The 20,553-nt window shown below is 43.3% G+C and overlaps 1 protein-coding gene across 2 annotated transcripts in view; it reads right to left on the bottom strand.

The window, feature by feature from the left end:
- Window positions 1-20,553, bottom strand: part of SUGT1 (SGT1 homolog, MIS12 kinetochore complex assembly cochaperone) — a 109,779-nt gene that overhangs the window by 47,448 nt on the left and 41,778 nt on the right. For both annotated transcript variants that reach the window (XM_056555476.1, XM_056555475.1), the window contains exons 6-9: window positions 18,771-18,841; window positions 16,310-16,360; window positions 5,300-5,319; window positions 2,952-2,980 (exon numbers count right to left, since the gene is read on the bottom strand). In XM_056555476.1, coding sequence (XP_056411451.1) covers window positions 2,952-2,980; window positions 5,300-5,319; window positions 16,310-16,360; window positions 18,771-18,841 — 171 coding nt within the window. The remainder of the gene's footprint in view (window positions 1-2,951; window positions 2,981-5,299; window positions 5,320-16,309; window positions 16,361-18,770; window positions 18,842-20,553) is intronic.

The raw sequence follows: 20,553 nt of genomic DNA, 5'->3' as shown, positions 1-20,553 counted from the left end.
CACTATGCCTGAAAATGGCTCCAGGAGGAGTTGAAACGTTGTAATGCCCACATGAGAAAATAAATATACAGTTGTTATTGGAGTGCTGCGCCTTGTTCTGGTTCATATATATAAATGTATGTACACCCACTAGGAGGTTGATGATCATTCAATGACCACATTCTCAGGTAATAAATGGGTAAGACCTACAGGTTGTATTGCACAGTAGAAATACATACAACTGGAGCGCAGCTGGACTTTTTTCCCATCATCTTGAGTAAAAACTAGATGTGGAAACTAAGACCTAGGTAAACTATACAAATCACCAACCACATGTCAGATGTGCAAACGTACTATTATTTATCATTATAGGATGTAAATAAATCTTTTTTATATTGCATCTGTATCCCATTGAAAACCATAATAAAAAAAAAGGCCTTCAGGATCCACTGGCAGATTCTACGTTACCGCCAAGACTGAAAGTAAAGTGGAACAATACTGCCGACTAGTGTCTGATGTCACACACTGCAGCATCTAATTTCATTGTCCTGCAGGCATGTGGCTTCTCAGAAAAGGATTTTTAATGCTTTGATTTTAAATAAAAGAGGAATGAACTCAGATTCTTCTGAAATGGAGAATATACTTCCATTATGGGATTATAAGAGCTAGAATATAGTGGAAGAGAACTGAAGAAACCTCGCCACCAAGCAGATCCAACGTACAATCCCTTCAGACAAGTAACATGAAATCTGGGAGGTGTCTGTTCTCCACAAATAGTCACTTTAGAAAAGGAAGATTGTACTAAGAATTTCTCTCCATGCGCACTCTTTGTCCAGAATTCAATCGACACACAAAGCCAAACTCTTTACACAGGGGAGGCATCTGATCATATATTGGGGCACACGTAGGGGTGGAGACTAAAAAAGATGGCCTTGGCCATTTCTCTAACAAGTCATGTAAGAATTGCCAAATCCCATAATCCCTTATTACCATGAAGTTATAACTAATAAGGGTATTAGGAAGGCTGGGCTCTAATATACACGACACTTAGTATGTAGACCTAAATATTTTTGGGATGTAATAAATATGGCTTTTTGGGGTCAACTATTAAAGAGTTCAGTGGCTGTTCAGCCATTAAATGATAATAACGTACCCAAAACTAAACATCTAGGGATATTTTATATATAAGGACAGACTACTGTCTGAAACACGCTTGTATATTACATGCTACAATAAAGATGGGCATTAACAATACCCCCATTTAAGCTAGACTTTTTATGTTTTGAGGCAAATCTACGCTTATAGGGGTACTCAAGCAGGAGTTTTTTGTTTGTTTGTTTTTTTTTTTTAAATGCCCAGCTTATCCCTTATAAATAAACAAACCTTTACTTACCTCCCACGCTCCCCAGGTATGTCTGCTTCAGTCCCCTGAGCAATCCTCTTGCTGGTGCCGGTGGTCAAATAGTCACAGTGCAGCTCAGTGAATCGTTGGCCAAAAGTGGTGGCAAGTGATACATTTTGAGGCCCGACACAAAAATGGTAGATTGGGGCTCAATACTGAACGCTCAACTGAGCTGCCCTATGATGCACTGACCAACGGCACCAGGAAGAGGATCGCACCAAGGACTGTAGCAGCCATACCAGAGGCACCGGGAGTGCACAGGAGATAAATAAAGGTTTGTGTTTTTTTATTTTAATAAAGGGATAGGCTGTGCATCTCTTTAAAAAAAAAAAAAAATACTGCCAGAGTATATAACCAAAGGGAACAAAGGTGTCCAAATTAGAGGTTAAAAAAATACCTGCATACCCTGGACTATGTACTGAGTACGTATCACTCCATGAGACATCTGTGTAGGTGTAGGTGAAAAAGACGGTCGTGCACACACAAACTTTCAGCCGAGAGCCACCTTGTACATGTGCAATGTAAGCAAATCATACAACACACATACGGGATACACAGGAATCGGGAAAGCTAGAAGAATCAGTGGCATTTGTCATCTGGGCTGCAACAAGAAGCCTGCCACCAGGAATACAGTGGGACAGCAAGGGCAAGTATTACGGTAATGTGGGGGCTCTTCACAATGGCTGTAAATACATGTATCTTTGAACACAAATACTGGAGCCATCACAAAACTGCTTAATCCAGGTGATTCCACCCTTGGGGGCCTGACGAAGCGCTAAGGCGCGATAACGGACCGTCGCCCACCGGTTGCAGTCCACCCGCATGTTTACATCTCCTCCTCCCTGCTATTGTATCCAACTTGGAAATATACAATAAAAGGTTTTTCCTGCACGACGAACCTGGTGTCCGAGGTGAGTGCTCCGATGACTATCCTCTTCTATGACCTTTCTGACAATGTTTGTTAATGTTTTCAGTTTTTATACTGCTCACCATTGTTTTTACCATAGGTCTTTAGGCGATTTAACACTCCCCCAAACAGATTCTCTGACATGTGGAACCTGATTACTTTAGAAACTATAGACCAAACCCTGTTAGTGCAGCTCAGATTTCTATATTGGTCCATTGTTTGTAAGATTTTTAGTGCCCGAAATCTGACAGGTGTCTAAACACACTGCAGAGAGCTCTATCCCGCCTGAAAATTAGAGATGGTCTGAACTGCCAGACCCTAAAATGGGACTAATACATCTTTAGTCTTGCTGCATGTTCTCTATAAATTCTAATATCAAAGCCAATATTGGATAGTTCTAGAAGAAAGGTCATACCGAAGGCCTGCCACTATGTAATATATATCAGCCAAGGCTAGATTCCTTGTTCTTTACAGCAAATCGAAAGCCTTGTATGTTCTTGACATTGAAGAGCTAAGGTCCTCTTTTGTGTCTGCTTTTATCAGCCTTGTTTGCTCTTTGCGAAAGACCATGACAAGTCTAAGGATGATATATCCATCCATTACAGCTTCTTTGCAATGTCTACACCATTTTCCTAACAAACCATATAAAAGAAAACAAATTACCTGAATTTCTGACCTGTATTAGTGGACTGCTGTTAGGGGAAAAGAGAAGCAGTGTTAGCCATCTACATGGTGGTAGTTACATTAACTGCAAAACAGCAAACAGTTTATCATTAAAGGGGTATTCCGGAGGGGAAAAACGGTTTTCAAAATAGATAATGGAAAGTTGTACATATTTGTAAATGACGTCTATTTAAAAATCTTAATCCTATTAGTACTTATCAGCTGCTGTATGCTCCAGAGCAAGTTGTGTAGTTCTTTCCAGTCTGAATCGCAAAACTGAAAAAACACCACCAACAACTTTGTTTTATAAATTGCTTTTAGAGAAAAAATGTTAAAGATTCACAATATGTCAGGCAAAGTCTTTGCAAAAAGTAGATATTACAAAATTTCAATTCACCCAAAGTGCACCTTCTTTGGACGCGCGCGACACTCTCCAAGCTGTAGGAAATCTTCAACCCATGGCCGGGCTTCCTTCAGTACATGGACCTTCCTCTCACGAAGGGGAACAGACTAGAGCTTAGGTCGACACCTTACGACGTTTCGGAGACCACGCCTCCGAAAGGAGTGTCGAGCGCGTCCGAAGAAGGTGCACTTTGGGTGAATTGAAATTTTGTAACATTTACTTTTTGCAAAGACTTTGATTGACATATTGTGAATTTTTTTTTCACTAAAAGCAATTTATAAAACAAAGTTGTAGGTGGCGTTTTTTAAGTTTTGCTATTTGGATTTCCAGTGAGTTGGGAGCCCTCACTTATCAAACGCAAGACACCCGCCCAAATGTGAACAGGTGACATATACGTACAGTGACCCCTCGACCTACGATGGCCCCGACATTCGATAATTTCAACATGCGATGGCCTCTCAGAGGCCTTTGCATGTTGAAGGCAGCATCAACATATGATGCTTATGTATGTCGGGGCCATCGCATAAACGGCTATCCGGCAGCGCTGACTGCTTCAGCTGCCACAGGATAGCCGTTTACGGTGCCCCGTGAGCTCCAGTGATGTCTCTTACCTGTCCACAGGGCTCCAGCACGTCCTCTTCGGGATCCCCTGCATCGTCGGCGCTCTCCATCCCGACGATGCAGGGGATCCAGTCATCCAATAGGAGCGGCGTGCGTAGCGACGTGATGGCGGCGACGGAGAGCGCGGATGCCGGGGAAAAAGAGGCCTTGCCGGAGCGTCGGGGACACCTCGGGGACGCGGCGACAGCGATGGACGGCGACATCCCGGGCAGCGTTGATGGTCCGGAGCGGCGGGGACAGGTGAGTACAATTTCCTCTAACAGTGGTCTACAACCTGCGGACCTCCAGATGTTGCAAAACTACAACACCAAGCATGCCTGGACAGCCAACGGCTGTCCAGGCATGCTGGGTGTTGTAGTTTTGCAACATCTGGAGGTCCGAAGGTTGTAGACCACTGTCCTATAGTTTACATTGCAAGGATCCTTCAACATGCGATGGTTTCAACAAACGATGGTCCGTTTGGAACGGATTACCATCGTATGTTGAGGGACCACTGTGTATACTTGTTCTTTCCAGTCTGACCACAGTGCGCTCTGCTGCCACCTCTGTCTGTTTCAGTAACTGTCCAGAGCAGGAGCTAATCCCCATATCAAATCAATCCTACTACGGACATTTCCTGACATGGACAGAGATGGCAACAGAGAACACTGTGGTCAGACCAAAAACAACAACAGGACTTTCTCCAGGACATACAGCAGCTGATCAGTAATGAAAGGTTTAAGATTTTTGGATATAATATAAATTTGCAAATCTGTAGAACTTTCTGTCCCCTGCAAACTGCACATGTACACACCCTACTAAAAATCTCATCTGATCAACTTCCGTAGGCAAATATTCGTATTGCTGTATGATGTCTTCTTATCAGCATAGTAACATTCCCCCCCATGATTTAATGAGAGGTAGGTCAACATTCATATCTGCGTCAGAGATAGTTCGGTGCCCTCATCTTCAGAAGATAGTTATCAACATTACTATTTTTCTGGGCACCTCAGTGGAACCTGACAAAGTAATAAAAGTCAATGTGGTCTGTGAGGCACTGTGTTCACAACATTCAGCACTGCTTTGTGGTTTCCCTTTGTAACGGAAACAACCATGCATATGTGAACAGTGGTTTCAGGATGATAGAACAACACATTGCTCTATTAAATCAGACATAAGAGAGGCAAGGCTTGTGTCACTGATGATACAACAGTATAGGACATTGACTAGAAATCAAAATGTATAAAAAGATGCTCTATTGTCAAAGCCTAATTATGCAAAAACATTTTGTTCTGCACGTCATTTTTTTTTTAGAAAGTGACAAAGTAATGTAAACAGTTCTTACCGGTACAGGACATGATGAACCTAAGAATAAGGAAAATAACATTCGGTGAGAAAAATACATTTGGGTTATTCACAAAAATAGATACAAAACCAAAAATCTAAGAAGAAAAAATATATGAAAACAGTCCTACTAGGTAATGGGGGCAATAGAGAAAGAAGTAAAAGTAGAAAATTGAGAGTGAGAATCAGCAGGGATGTGGAATTCCTATCGCGTGACGCCTGGGACATGCAGTTCCGGGAACCAGGCAGGTGACTTTTTCCGGCCCTTAGCCCGGCTTTGGGCAAGCAGGGCCGGACCTGCCAAGCGTGGCGGTGCTCAGCAGTCTGTATGGAGCAAGCTCCCTACTCCTGCCCGGTCCATACTATGCAGCCCTCAGCAATTCTCAGTCAAAGGGGGCCGCTGTGAGGTGGAAATTTGTGACCCGTGCAGACTTGCGACCGCTCCTCCCCAAATTTCCACCTCACATCGCCGCTAATAGCCAGCATGCTGCAATCACCGCGGCTGGCTATTAACCCTTTACATCGTCGCTGTCAAAGCTGACAGCGGCGTCTAAAGGGACATGTGAATGCTCCCTGGTGGGCTAGTGGAGTGGATCAGACTTACCTCCGTTCTCTGCTGTCCGTGGCTCTGTCATTGATAGATCCTGGCTGGACTAGGCTCTATCAGTGGATCACAGAGCACACAGATCAATGGAGTTCAATAGAAGGCTATTGATCTGTATGAGGAATCTAATGATTCCTCCTAAAAGCCTAATAAAGTATAAAAAAACAACAAAAAAAGTTTTAATAAAAGTTTAAAAGACACATATAAACCCCTTCCATGTTAAAAGATCAAATCACCCCCTTTTCCTATATAAAAACATGTAAACATAATAATAAACATATTTAGTATCGCTTTGTGCGTAATTGTAATAACTATTAAAATATAACATTATGTATCCCATATGGTAAATGACGTAAATGTAAAAAAAAGAATACCAAACCACAGAATTGCAATTTTTATAATATCCCAGAAAAAAACTAAAAAGTCAGATCAATACCAAAATGGTACCAATACAAAAAACTCATTATGGTGCAAAAAATTGGCACTCATACAGTATGCGGAAAAAAAATTCAAAAATATAAAAAATAAAAGCTACAGGGGTCAAAAAATGGCAATTAAATAAATTTGAAAAAGGTTCTGATTACAGCAATACCAGATTTTTGTATAGTTTCCATCATGTTTTACTACTTTTAATAAAATTCAGGCCGGCCTAAAGAATAAAAACATGTTAGCTCCACCACAAGGTAAAAGGCGTAGAAAAGAAAACCACCAAATGTGAAAAATTATCTTTTACTATTTTAACCCCTTAAGGACCGGGGTTTTTTCCGTTTTTGCATTTTCGTTTTTTGCTCCTTGCCTTTAAAAAATCATAACTCTTTCAATTTTGCACCTAAAAATCCATATTATGGTTTATTTTTTGCGCCACCAATTCTACTTTGTAATGACGTCAGTCATTGTGCCCAAAAATCTACGGTGAAACGGGAAAAAAAAATCATTGTGAGACAAAATAGAAAAAAAAAAAACGCCATTTTGTAACTTTTGGGGGCTTCCGTTTCTACGTAGTAAATTTTTCGGTAAAAATGACACCTGATATTTATTCTGTAGGTCCGTACGGTTAAAATGATACCCTACTTGTATAGGTTTGATTTTGTCGTACTTCTGGAGAAAATTATAACTTCATGCAGGAAAATTTATACGTTTAAAATGGTCATCTTCTGACCCCTATAACTTTTTTATTTTTCCGTGTATGGGGCGGTATGAGGGCTCATTTTTTGCGCCGTGATCTGAAGTTTTTAACTGTACAATTTGCATTGATAGGACTTATTTTATTCATTTTTTCATGATATAAAAAGTGACCAAAAATGCACTATTTTGGACTTTGGAATTTTTTTGCACGTACGCCATTGACCGTGCAGTTTAATTAACAATATATTTTTATAATTCGGACATTTCCGCACGTGGCGATACCATATATGTTTATTTTTATTTACACTGTTTTTTTTTATGGGAAAAGGGGGGTGATTAAAACTTTTAATAGGGACCTATAACACTGCACACACTGATCTTTATCATTGATCACTGGTTTCTCATAAGAAACCAGTAATCGATGATTCTGACGCTTGACTGCTCATGCCTGGATCTCAGGCACTGAGCAGTCATTCGGCGATCGGACAGCGAGGAGGCAGGTAGGGGCCCTCCCGCTGTCTTGTAAGCTGTTGGGGATGCCGCGATTTCACCGTGGCTATCCCGAACAGCCCACTGAGCTAGCCGGCATGCTTTCGGTTTCACTTGAACGCCGCGTCTAAAGGGTTAAAAGCGCGCGGCACAGCGATCAATGCCGCGCGCTATTAGCCACGGGTCACGGCCGTTGTTAGAGGCCGGGCCCGACCCTCTATGACGCGGGGCTCTGCGTTATAGATCGGGAGTGGACACATGACGTTCCAGTACGTCATGTGTCCTTAAGGGGTTAATTTCACTTCCCGAATAAATATATATATATTTGGTTCAGAGAATATGTTATTGAAAAATGTAAAGGTATCAATAAAGTTGGTAGTTATGGCTATTATAAGGTGAGGAGGAAAAAAAACGAGAGTGTAAAAGCGAAAATTGGCCGGACAAGTGGATCGTCATGAGGGACAAGTAGATTTTGCTCAGTTTTAGTCCCGTACACAAGTAGTTTTTTATTACATTTCCACACCCCTGGAATCAGATATATTACATGGCAATTTATTGCTTAAAAGGGGTACTCCGTATTCAAAGGATAGGGGATCAGATGTCTGATCGCGGGAGTCCCGCCGCTGGGAACCCCCAAAATCTCTCCTGCAGCCCCCCGTCATCTGGAGCACAGAGCGAACTTCGCTCTGTGCCTGATGATGGGCGATACAGGGTCCAGATGTTCGTCACGACGGCAGCCCCCCCCCCCCCCCCCTCTGGCCCCTGTATTGCCCATCATCAGGCACGGAGCGAAGTTTGCTCTGTGCATCAGATGACAGGGGGTACTGCAGGAGAGATCGCGGGTGTTCCCAACGGCGAGGCCCCCGTGATCAGACATCTCATAGGGGATAAGATGTCTAGGGGCAAAGTACCCTTTAATTATAAATAACATCCTCTGCAGGGCCCCTGCATCTGATGCGACACAAAATACAGTGAAAATAAAATAGAGAATGGATGGTTGAATCCAAAGTTATAAAGTTTATACTATAAATATATAAAACATATGAGATGATCACACACGAGCAAAATTTATATATCCATTTATGGATAACGCTGTAGGTACAGATAATTTGTACCACTACAAGCTCTTTGTGGCTCGAAAATTTGTCAAACACCTGTGGGGTGTTCAGGCTCACAATACCCCTTGTTACATTCTGTGAGGGGTGTAGTTTAAAAAATGGGGTCACTTGTGTGTATTTTTTTTTTTGCGTTTATGTCAGAACCGCTGTAAAATCAGCCATCCCTGTGCAAATCACCGATTTAGACCTCAAATGTACATAGTGCGCTCTCACTCCTGAGCCTTGTTGTGCGCCCGCAGATCCCTTTACATCCACATATGGGGTAGTTCAGTACTCAGGAGAAATTGCGTTACAAATTTTGGGGGTCTTTTTCTCCTTTTACCGCTTGTGAAAAATTTAAATTTTTCATTGACAACACCAGCATGTTAGTGTAAAAATTTAAATTTTTATTGCACTAACATGCTGGTGTAGATCCCAACATTACCTTTTCATAAGGGGTAAAAGGAGAAAAAGCCCCCCAAAATTTGTAGTGCAATTTCTCCCGAGTACGGAAATACCCCATATGTACCACTAAACTGTTGCCTTGAAATACGACAGGGCTCCAAAGCGAGAGAGCGCCATGTGTATTTGACGCCTGTTTTGGGGATTTGCATCCACCACCAAAATACCCTACAGCAGTGTTTCCCAAACAGGGTGCCTCCAGCTGTTGCAAAACTCCAAGCATGCCTTGACAGTCAGTGGCTATCTGGCAATACTGGGAGTTGTTATTTTTCAACAGCTGGAGGCTCTGTTTTGGAAACAGTGCCATACGAGACTTGGGGGGGGGGGACTGTGTAGGGGTATGTGTATATTAAGTGTAAATTTTTATTTAGTGTAGTGTAGAGTTTTTAGGGTACATTCACACAGGTGGGGGTTTACAGTGGGTTTCTCACTGGGAGTTTGAGCTGCGGCGGAAGATTTGCCACACCTCAAACTTACCCCAGAAAACTCGCTGTAAACCCCTGCCCGTGTGAATGTACACTGTACATTCACATTTTGGGGGAGGGGCAAACTGCCAGCTGTTGCAAAACTACAATTCCCAGCATGCACTGACAGACCATACATGCTGGGAGTTGTAGTTACGCAACAGCTGGATGCACACCGGTTGCGCAACACAGAATTTGTTACTTGACTCAGTGTTTCGCAACCAGTGTGCTCCCAGCTGTTGCAAAACTAGAACTCCCAGCATGTACAGTCTCTCAGTGCATGCTGGGAGTTGTAGTTTTGCAACAGCTGGAGGCACACTGGTTGCGAAACACTGAGTTAGGACACAAACTCTGTTTCACAACCAATGTGTCTCCAGCTGTTGCAAAACTGCAACAGTCAGCATGCATAGACTACCAAAGGGCATGCTGGGAGTTGTAGTTGGAACTCCAGCTGTTGCAAAACTACAACTCCCAGCATGCCCTTTGGCTGTGCATGCTGAGAGTTGTTGCTAAGTGGTGGACAGGCCTCACCTCCTGCTGTAACCTGCCACCAGGACCGCTGCCGCTGCTTCCACGGCTCATGCTGCCGGGACCGCCGCTCCTGAGAGGACCCCTACCACACCCGTGCCACCTCACTCCTGCTGGGTAAGGGTGAATGGGGCTGTCTAACACAGCCCCAATTCACCCTTTTTTTCCAGGTCACCAGGGACCTGATGGCATGGAATTGCCGCAAATCACCGGCGATCACAGACATGGGGGGGGGGCAGGCCCCCCCCAGGGGGTTTGCACGGGGTGCCTGTTGATAGATATCAGCAGTCATCCCAGTCCGGTCCCCACCTGGCCAAAACCGAAATTCGTCCTGCGCCCTTAAGGGGTTAGAGGGAATAAGTCCTCCTGGAGCAGAGTTACATCCCCGTTTCCTTTTCTCTGTACTTTTTTGTTTCTCTTATTGTGTTGCTGCTTACTCTTATATAATCTTGTCTTACTGGAGTTTTGTGCTTGAGTGCCTTTGGCCAGCTCTCCACGTTCATTATGGACATTTTGCTTTGGGCGTCTTGCTTCTCTTAAAGGGGTACTCTGGCCCTAAGACGTTTTATCCCCTATCCCCTATCTGATTGCGGGGTTACCGCCACTGGGGACCCCGGCAATCTCTCACCTGTCTCAGCTGCAAGAAGCAATGGTCGTTCCGTGTCTGAAGACTCACGACTCCGAGGCCGAAGTATCGTGATGTCACAACTCCGTCCCCTTGTGAAATCATGGCTCGCCCCCTCAATGTAAGTCAATGGGAGAATTTGTGACGTCACGATACTCCGGCCCCGGGGTCATGAGTCTTCAGAGACGGAGCGATCATCGCTTCGTGCAGCTGAGACAGATGGGTGCTGCATGAGAGATTGCAGGGGTCCCCAGTAGCGGGACCCCCGCAATCAGACATCTTATCCCCTATCCTTTGGATAGGGGATAAGATGTCTTAGGGCCGGAGTACCCCATTAAGGAATGCTGGATTTTGGTTGGTTTGGTTAATTTATTGTTTATCCCTTATTCACTAGCTTTTCTTCTATTCAGGTTGATGGGAGGTTGGTAAACATTGGTAAAATGTATTCATGTTTTGTTGTTTTGCATAAAGATAACTAGGCACACATAATCACTGGGTTGATATTCGGTTTAGTGGTGAACATAAACAACTTCTGCTACTTTGCTGTGGTGTTGTAGAAATACGCTTCTTTTTATATTTACATAACTAAATAAGGAATTTATTGTTAATCTAATTGGTGATTGTTTATCTAATTGGTGATTGTTTATCTAATTTTCCATTCTACTATTTATATTAGAATATAATTCTAAGATCTTGCACTTTTCAGTCTGACCACTCAGCTTAAATAGGCACTGTCAGATACAAAAACTTTTTATACGTTGTACATCTTGGCAATACATTAACCTTTCAAATAAACTTCATAAGAAAATGTTATTTACATTTTATAGAAATCAAGGCTTATAAAATCATGCCTTTGTCCAAGCTGAAGCACAGTCATAGACAAAGTCCAGTAAGTGAGGGTGGGCTAGTACTCCTCTGTGCGCTCTCCTGTCTGGAGAGAGCCCTGACGAGTCCTATCAGACAGGAGAGAGCCCAGAGGAGTGCTATCAGACAGGAGAGAGCCCAGAGGAGTGCTATCAGACAGGAGAAAGCCCAGAGGAGTGCTATCAGACAGGAGAGAGCCCAGAGGAGTGCTATCAGACAGGAGAGAGCCCAGAGGAGTGCTATCAGACAGGAGAAAGCCCAGAGGAGTGCTATCAGACAGGAGAGAGCCCAGAGGAGTGCTATCAGACAGGAGAGAGCCCAGAGGAGTGCTATCAGACAGGAGAGAGCCCAGAGGAGCGCTCTCAGACAGGAGAGAGCCCAGAGGAGCGCTCTCAGACAGGAGAGAGCCCAGAGGAGCGCTCTCAGACAGGAGAGAGCCCAGAGGAGCGCTCTCAGACAGGAGAGAGCCCTGACGAGCCCTATCAGACAGGAGAGAGCCGTGACGAGCCGTATCAGACAGGAGAGAGCCCAGAGGAGTGCTATCAGACAGGAGAGAGCCCAGAGGAGTGCTATCAGACAGGAGAGAGCCCAGAGGAGTGCTATCAGACAGGAGAGAGCCCAGAGGAGTGCTATCAGACAGGAGAGAGCCCAGAGGAGTGCTATCAGACAGGAGAGAGCCCAGAGGAGTGCTATCAGACAGGAGAGAGCCCAGAGGAGTGCTATCAGACAGGAGAGAGCCCAGAGGAGTGCTATCAGACAGGAGAGAGCCCAGAGGAGTGCTATCAGACAGGAGAGAGCCCAGAGGAGTGCTATCAGACAGGAGAGAGCCCAGAGGAGTGCTATCAGACAGGAGAGAGCCCAGAGGAGTGCTATCAGACAGGAGAGAGCCCAGAGGAGTGCTATCAGACAGGAGAGAGCCCAGAGGAGTGCTATCAGACAGGAGCGAGTGCTATCAGACAGGAGAGAGCCCAGATGAGTTCTATCAGACAGGAGAGAGCCCAGATGAGTGCTATCAGACAGGAGAGAGCCCAGATGAGTGCTATCAGAAAGGAGAGAGCCCAGAGGAGTGCTATCAGACAGGAGAGAGCCCAGAGGAGTGCTATCAGACAGGAGAGAGCCCAGAGGAGTGCTATCAGACAGGAGAGAGCCCAGAGGAGTGCTATCAGACAGGAGCGAGTGCTATCAGACAGGAGAGAGCCCAGAGGAGTGCCATCAGACAGGAGAGAGCCCAGAGGAGTGCTATCAGACAGGAGAGAGCCCAGAGGAGTGCTATCAGACAGGAGCGAGCCCAGAGGAGTGCTATCAGACAGGAGCGAGTGCTATCAGACAGGAGAGAGCCAAGAGGAGTGCTATCAGACAGGAGAGAGCCAAGAGGAGTGCTATCAGACAGGAGAGAACACAGAGGAGTGCTATCAGACAGGAGAGAGCCCAGAGGAGTGCTATCAGACAGGAGAGAGCCCAGAGGAGTACTATCAGACAGGAGAGAACACATGAGTGGTATCAGACAGGAGAGAACACAGAGGAGTGCTATCAGACAGGAGAGAACACAGAGGAGTGCAATCAGACAGGAGAGAGCACAGAGGAGTGCTATCAGACAGGAGAGAGAATACAGAGGAGTACTATCAGACAGGAGAGAGCACAGGGGAGTGCTATCAGACAGGAGAGAGAGCACAGAGGAGTACTATCAGACAGGAGAGAGCACAGAGGAGTCCTATCAGACAGGAGAATAAAAGGTTATAAAAAAGCAGCAATTTTGGACTTAGTTCTTTACATTCACGCCGTCCACCATACGGTATCAATAACATATTTAAATAGTCTGGATATTTACGCACGTGGCAATACTAAATATGTTTATTACATTTTTTTGTAACACTTTTTGGGGGGTGAAATGGGGAAAATGGGACAATTAACATTTTTATTGGGGGGAGGGGATTTCTCAATTTTTTTTTTACTTTTTAAATTTAATTATTTTACATTTTTTCACATTTTTTTTTACACTTTAATAGTCCCCATAGGGGACTATTTATAGCAATGATTCGACCCGTGGAAGGCAGCGGAGGCAGTTGAGGGGACCTCCGTCTGCCGTTCTGGATGAACGGATCGCCGCGGGCGATCTGATCATCCATTTTAGTTATTGCACTCCCGCAGATGCCGCGATCGCGGATGTTGGCCATTACCGGTGGGTCCCTGGCTGCTATCAGCAGTCGGGAACCTGCCGCGTATGACCCGAGTATCGCTCCGATGCTCGCGGTTATGTATAGGACGTAAATGTACGTTCTGGTGCATTAAGTACCACCTCACCAGGACGCACATTTACGTCCTGCGTCGTTTAGGGGTTAAATGATAAGCTGTAACTTCCAATTCTGTACAGATTACTTTCCAGCAGTATCCCCAGGATCACCACAGACATGATTACGGTGAAAGGTGACACCAGCATGTATAAGACACCATTCACAACAGCTGATCAGCCTGCCCTTCTCCAGAGAATGACCTATGCACAGGTCCCAGAGCAGGTCTAGAAAACAATCCCATTCAGGTCAATAGGGTCTGGGGCCAAACAGCTGATTATCTCTGCGATCAGGCAATTATCCCCTATACTTTAGATGAGGGATAACAAGTAATATACTGGACTACCCCTTTAACCCCTTAAGGACTCAGCCCATTTTGGCCTTAAGGACTCAATTAAAGTTTACGTTTTCATTTTTTCCTCCTCGCCTTCTAAAAATCATAACTCTTTTATATTTTCATCCACAGACTAGTATGAGGGCTTGTATTTTGCGCGACCAGTTGTCCTTTGTAATGACATCACTCATTATATCATAAAATGTATGGCGCAACCAAAAAACACTATTTTTGTGGGGAAATTAAAACGAAAAACGCAATTTTGCTAATTTTGGAAGGTTTCGTTTTCACGCCGTACAATTTATGGTAAAAATGACGTGTGTTCTTTATTTTGAGGGTCAATACGATTAAAATGATACCCATTATTACATACTTTTATATTATTGTTGCGCTTAAAAAAAAATCACAAACTTTTTAACCAAATTAGTACGTTTATAATCCCTTTATTTTGATGACCTAACTTTTTTATTTTTCCGTATAAGCGGCGGTATGGGGGCTCATTTTTTGCGCCATGATCTGTACTTTTTTTTATACCACATTTGCATATAAAAAACTTTTAATACATTTTTTATAATTTTTTTTTTTTTTATAAAATGTATTAAAAAAGTTGGAATTTTGGACTTTTTTTTTTCGTTCACGCCGTTCACCGTACGGGATCATTAACATTTTATTTTAATAGTTCGGACATTTACGCACGCGGCGATACCAAATTTGTCTATAAAAATATTTTTTTACGCTTTTTGGGGGTAAAATAGGAAAAAACGGACGTTTTACTTTTTTATTGGGGGAGGGGATTTTTCACTTTTTTTTTACATTTTTTTTTACACTTGAATAGTCCCATAGGGGACTATTCATAGCAATACCTTGATTGCTAATACTGATCTGTTCTATGTATAGGACATAGAACAGATCAGTGTTTTCGGTGATCTTCTGCTCTGGTCTGCTCGATCACAGACCAGAGCAGGAGATGCCGGGAGCCGGACGGAGGAAGGAGAGGGGACCTCCGTGCGGCGTTATGAATGATCGGATCCCCGCAGCAGCGCTGCGGGTGATCCGATCATTCATTCAAATCGCGCACTGCCGCAGATGCCGGGATCTGTATTGATCCCGGCACCTGAGGGGTTAATGGCGGACGCCCGCGAGATCGCTCCGATGCCCGCGGTTATGCACAGGACGTAAATGTACGTCCTGGTGCGTTAAGTACCACCTCACCAGGACGTACATTTACGTCCTGCGTCCTTAAGGGGTTAACCTGCAGTTTTATGAAGTGTATACAAGGATGTTTATAATATATACAGTATAGCTACCAAAACAACTGCTTAGGTGAAGCAATATACCCAATAGCCATGGGTAAGAGGCAGCAATGGCCTTGAATTGAAGCATAGTATACTTTGGAGATGCATATTTTCAGATTTTTTCATGTTTTAAATAAATCTTAGCTGTTAGTAGACTTTTCTATGAACGCTGAAGGAACACATTCTATGATTCGAATGCTTACTAATAACCTGTATTTACTGTAAACGCCTCAGACGTTTAAATCGTTTTCAGTTTTAGTTATTTATCGTTATACTAATACCCTGCCACAACCAAGGCAGACTAACAGCATCTGTTAATGGGCACATAGTGGGTGGTGAAATACAAAGAGTTTGCACGGTGGGCTACAGTCGATAAGGCACACAGATGATTTCTGGCTGTGATGCACAAATCAGGTCTATGGAGCCCCTCCTAGTCAAAACAAGCTATGTAGAGGAGTCGCTAAAATACAGCGAAAGTTTCATCCCGCCACCAGCCCTGGCATATGGCTTGAACTTACATTACTAGTAGTAAGAACTGTGTAAAACAGAATATTTGCCACCCCAGTTCCTGAGTCTTATTTTGCAAAACAAAATATGACAGCCGTTTTACCCCAAGGCCTGTTTCACACTGATGAAATACAGCCGCAAGCTCCAGCCTAACCGTGGGTCTGGTTACCCAAACTGACAGCTGTCAGTTCAGGTCATCAGAAACGTGGTTGGGCTGGGGACTTGCAGCGATAAAACAGACACAAAATTGCGGCCATATTATGTCTGTGTAGAACAGGCCCAAAGGAAATAAAGGATGTGAGATTTAGCAGCCAAAAATATTTACTTACACTTCAATTTTTCTTCACATAGCTTGATCCATGATAAAAACGAAGAAGAAGCTAAAGGAAAAATGATTAAGTTGATTAGCAAAATATATAGTTACAAAGTTAGTATTGTTTAAAAATACTCCATACGTCCATCATGTTCAGCCAAGGTATTGAAGGAAGAGGGTATGGTTGGATGAAGGGGAAGGGGTGCGATTATATTTCTGCATGTGCATTAATGTTATATGGTTCTGGGAATGTATCTAACCCTGTTTTGAAGCTTTCAACTGTTCCTGCTGTGACCAGTTCCTGAGGTAGACTGTTCCATAAATTCACAGTTCTTATGTAAAGAAGGCGTGTCGCCCCTTTAGACTAAACCTTTTCTTCTCCAGACGAAGGGAGTGCCCCCTCGTCCTTTGAGGGGGTTAAACCTGGAACAGTTTTTCTCCAAATTTTTTGTATGGGCCATATATATACTTATTTACCGTATACTTTTATACGTTGATCATATCCCCCCTTAAACATCTCTTTATATCAGTGTACCTAATACAGTTCAGTCACTTATTCAGAGGGCTTATAAAGAGTATCTTCCAATCTGGAGGACCCAGCACATCTGTAAAATACATGGCTATTACACGGATTTAAAGGAAACCTGTCACTAAGATTTAAAGAGTACCTCTCATGATCTTGTTAAAATTTTATAATCCTTCCAGTTCTCTGCCCCCATCATGATAAACCAGCCCCTGCCTTTACTTTTATTATTTTTTAGTTTTCTACCTTGATATTGCTCTGTATTTTCTGCTCAGTCACATTCATAGACTGGGGAGGGGTGTTACCCAGCAGGTGTGACATCATCTGAAGCCATACAGGGGAGAACTTCCTCCCCCACTCTGCTACGAGCAGTTCAGTGTGAGATGAGCTATGATTGGCTAAGGCTGCACTAACTACCCCCCCCCCCCCCGAATTATCATGTCTTGCTGGCTGTGGTTCTGGTGGTTACACAATACGCGCGATTACAGCCCAGGACACAATGATTACTTCTCTGAAGTGCCCACCCAAATGACTACTTGCAAGCAATTAATATACGGTGCCCACCAATTATAAAAGTAATTTTCTTAACGTGTATGGGTAGGACTGCAGGCATACCAATATGGTAGGAACGCCCCCTAAATGCAAGTCTATGGGACTTGCTGTCACGCCCCCTCCCATAGACTTGCATTTAGGGGTTGTGGTCGTGATGTCACAAGGGGCGTAACCAACCCCCACAGTGTGAAAACAGCGTTTGGAACATTTACTTTCTTGTGAAGGGGCAGTTTCTCCTTTGGTTCTCAGAGAAAATGCTGAGCATAAGCAATAGCAGTTTTCACCAATGCCAAGACTCTGGAGTTTTAGGCTATGTTCACATGTTTGTTTATTTTTTGTGTGTTTTTACTGAACGGAATAGTAACACCAATGTTTGTTTGCACATACAGTAAATGTACTAACCAAAAGAATAACTAAAATAAAGTGCCATTTCTTTTAAACAAAAACATTTTTTCATGTAAAAAACTAAACAAAAAACACAAACAAACGGCACCGTCCAGCCATCATTAAATGAAAAAACAAAAAAACAATTTCACCGCTTTGGGGTAATGACCTTCATGGAGATGATTTTAGGTGAATACAAATATATAGCACATCCCCAGACGTAGAATGCAGGTTAAACAATGGAAATATCAGGGCTTAGAGGAGTTCACATACTGACAGGCTTATTGCTGACTGGATCAGTGGCTGATTCCATTATTGTGGAGCCTCTATACTGAATATATTGCTTCACCTCATCTTGTAACAAAGTGTCTTTACTACTCTAATCAAAATGACAGCTTGCTGGAAAACTCATTCTCACCGAAGCCAGGCCTGATGAATAACAAGCCGGCAGAAAACAAAGGTAAATCCTCTATGGGGTTCTTATTGGGTTACACTGCACAAACCTACTCTAACCAGTGAGATTACAAAATGGATAAACTCTCTCCCTGCTCTTTATCCTGGCAGGACGAGAGCGCCAGCTATAGGATTTTATACATTGTGTGCTGCAGTTACAGGGGTCCTCTCACATGGAAAAACACTTTATAGGAAAATTACAATATTCCCAAAGACGTGAATGGAGGGGGCATGGCAGCCGGTATCGCCACGGTCATCGGGCACAGCGTGAGTTCGCTCCGTGCACCGAATGACTGGGGTGCCACCTTGGAGATAGCGGGGATCCCCAGTGGTGGGACCCATGCGATCTAACATCTTATCCCCTATCCTTTGAATAGGAGATAAGATATTTACAGCAGAGTACCCCTTTAAGATATGATAAAGTATGCAAGAAAATTCTAAGGAGTTTTTCTTTATCCTAGGTAAACATATAACCTACATAGAAATAAGATTAGAAGTAACAATGGTAATGGCCAGGAAAAAACACAGCTCCCCACCACTTGTACCCATGTATACCTATACTTACAATTTAATCTTTGGCCTTGTTTAAATGTGTCTTGTGCAGCAGAGTAGTTCTTTAAGTAAAATTCGGCTTCCCTGTAAAATTAAGATTTAACCAGTTAGAAGGTAATAGCTGCATCTAAAAAAGTTAGGAGCAAACATTAAACCATGGATGTCCGGGCATGCTGGGAGTTGTAGTTTTGCAACAGCTGGAGGCACCCTGGTTAGGAAATAGTGCCCTATGCAATAGCTAATATTGGCACTCCCTTGACTCCACCCATTGGCTTGCCCTTTGACATGCCCCACCTTACTACTGGGGTGGCACACTGTAACAATCCCCCTCCTCATGTAATCTCCTTACTACTGGGGTGACAATGTAACCTTCTCCTCATGTAATCACCTTACTACTGGGGTGGCACACTGTAACAATCCCCCTCCTCATGTAATCATCTTACTACTGGGGTGACACACTGTTACAAACCTCCTCCTCATGTAATCACCTTACTACTGGGGTGGCACACTGTAACAATCCCCCTCCTCATGTAATCTCCTTACTACTGGGGTGACACACTGTAACAAACCCCCTTCCTCATGTAATTACCTTACTACTGGGGTGACACACTGTAACAAACCTCCTCCTCATGTAATCTCCTTACTACTGGGGTGACAATGTAACCTCCTCCTCATGCAGCTTGCTGAGCAAGTGGTTTGGATGGGAGAAAAGTGAGCAGTTGTAACCTCTCTCTTGTGACTGATCCGGATCCGATTGCTTGGTGCTTAAAATTTTTCACATGTCCCCAGGATATGTCAAAAGTTTTTTTTATTGACAAGAGATTTCCAAACATGACTAGAATATGGTAAGGCTGCGTTCACACGGCTGTCTAGACCCATCCCATTCTTCTCCCGTCAAAAATAAAAACGGACAATTACGGATGCAAACTGATGTTATCCATTTGGATCTGTTATTGTTCAGTTAATAAACAAAAAAACAAAAAATAAAAAGCACGCTCAGAAGTGAAAATGGATCAAAAAACGGATTGAAATAACGGATTGAAAAAAAAGGATGCAAACGGATGAAATTGAAGGCTCATCGGTTTTCCATAGACTTTAATGTTAAATTTACTGTATCCGTTTTTTTCTTCCGTCTTTTTGCAGACGGGTGAAAAAGGACGTGAAAGGACTGTAAAAAAATCCCAGTGACATCAATAGGATTATTTTACAACCGTTTGTAACGTTTACAAGCAGCAACAACGGAACCTAAACGGGGGGGTGAAAGCGGAGACAGACGGCCGTGTGAACGCACCCTAAAATGTACTATGTATGATCATTCTTATTAAACATAACAGTATTCGGCAGAAGCTGCACGCTTTTATACACAGCACAGTACTCCAAGGTGACCTAACATTTTTAAATTATAAGTACAACTCCTGATAAAAATTACAGAACCAGCGCACAGAAGATGGTCACCCTGCTTATCATTCATAGTCAATACACACATTTCATTCCTGCTTCATGAAACATACCTTAGCCAAATTAAATACATTCATCTCATTTAATATCATTTTTTTACAGATCAAGTAGAGGAAAAAATATTATGGAATGACCAATGACAAAGATGTTCTCAGCAGCAGAGCCACGTAACAGAGGTGCTCTGTGTATAAGTAAGGGACTGCAAATAATCCAAATGTGAAAAGTTTTCAGGGCACTCACCGAAATTCTCTATAACGTAAGGTCACACACAGCATATACGCAATGTATTTCATGCTGCGCATCAGGAAATATGCTGCGCATCAGGAAATATGCTGCAT

This window comes from Hyla sarda, chromosome 2 (assembly GCF_029499605.1).
Source record: "Hyla sarda isolate aHylSar1 chromosome 2, aHylSar1.hap1, whole genome shotgun sequence".
NCBI lineage: Eukaryota > Metazoa > Chordata > Amphibia > Anura > Hylidae > Hyla > Hyla sarda.
Note: the sequence above shows the minus strand (reverse complement) of the source record. Positions and strands in the feature narration are given on the sequence as shown.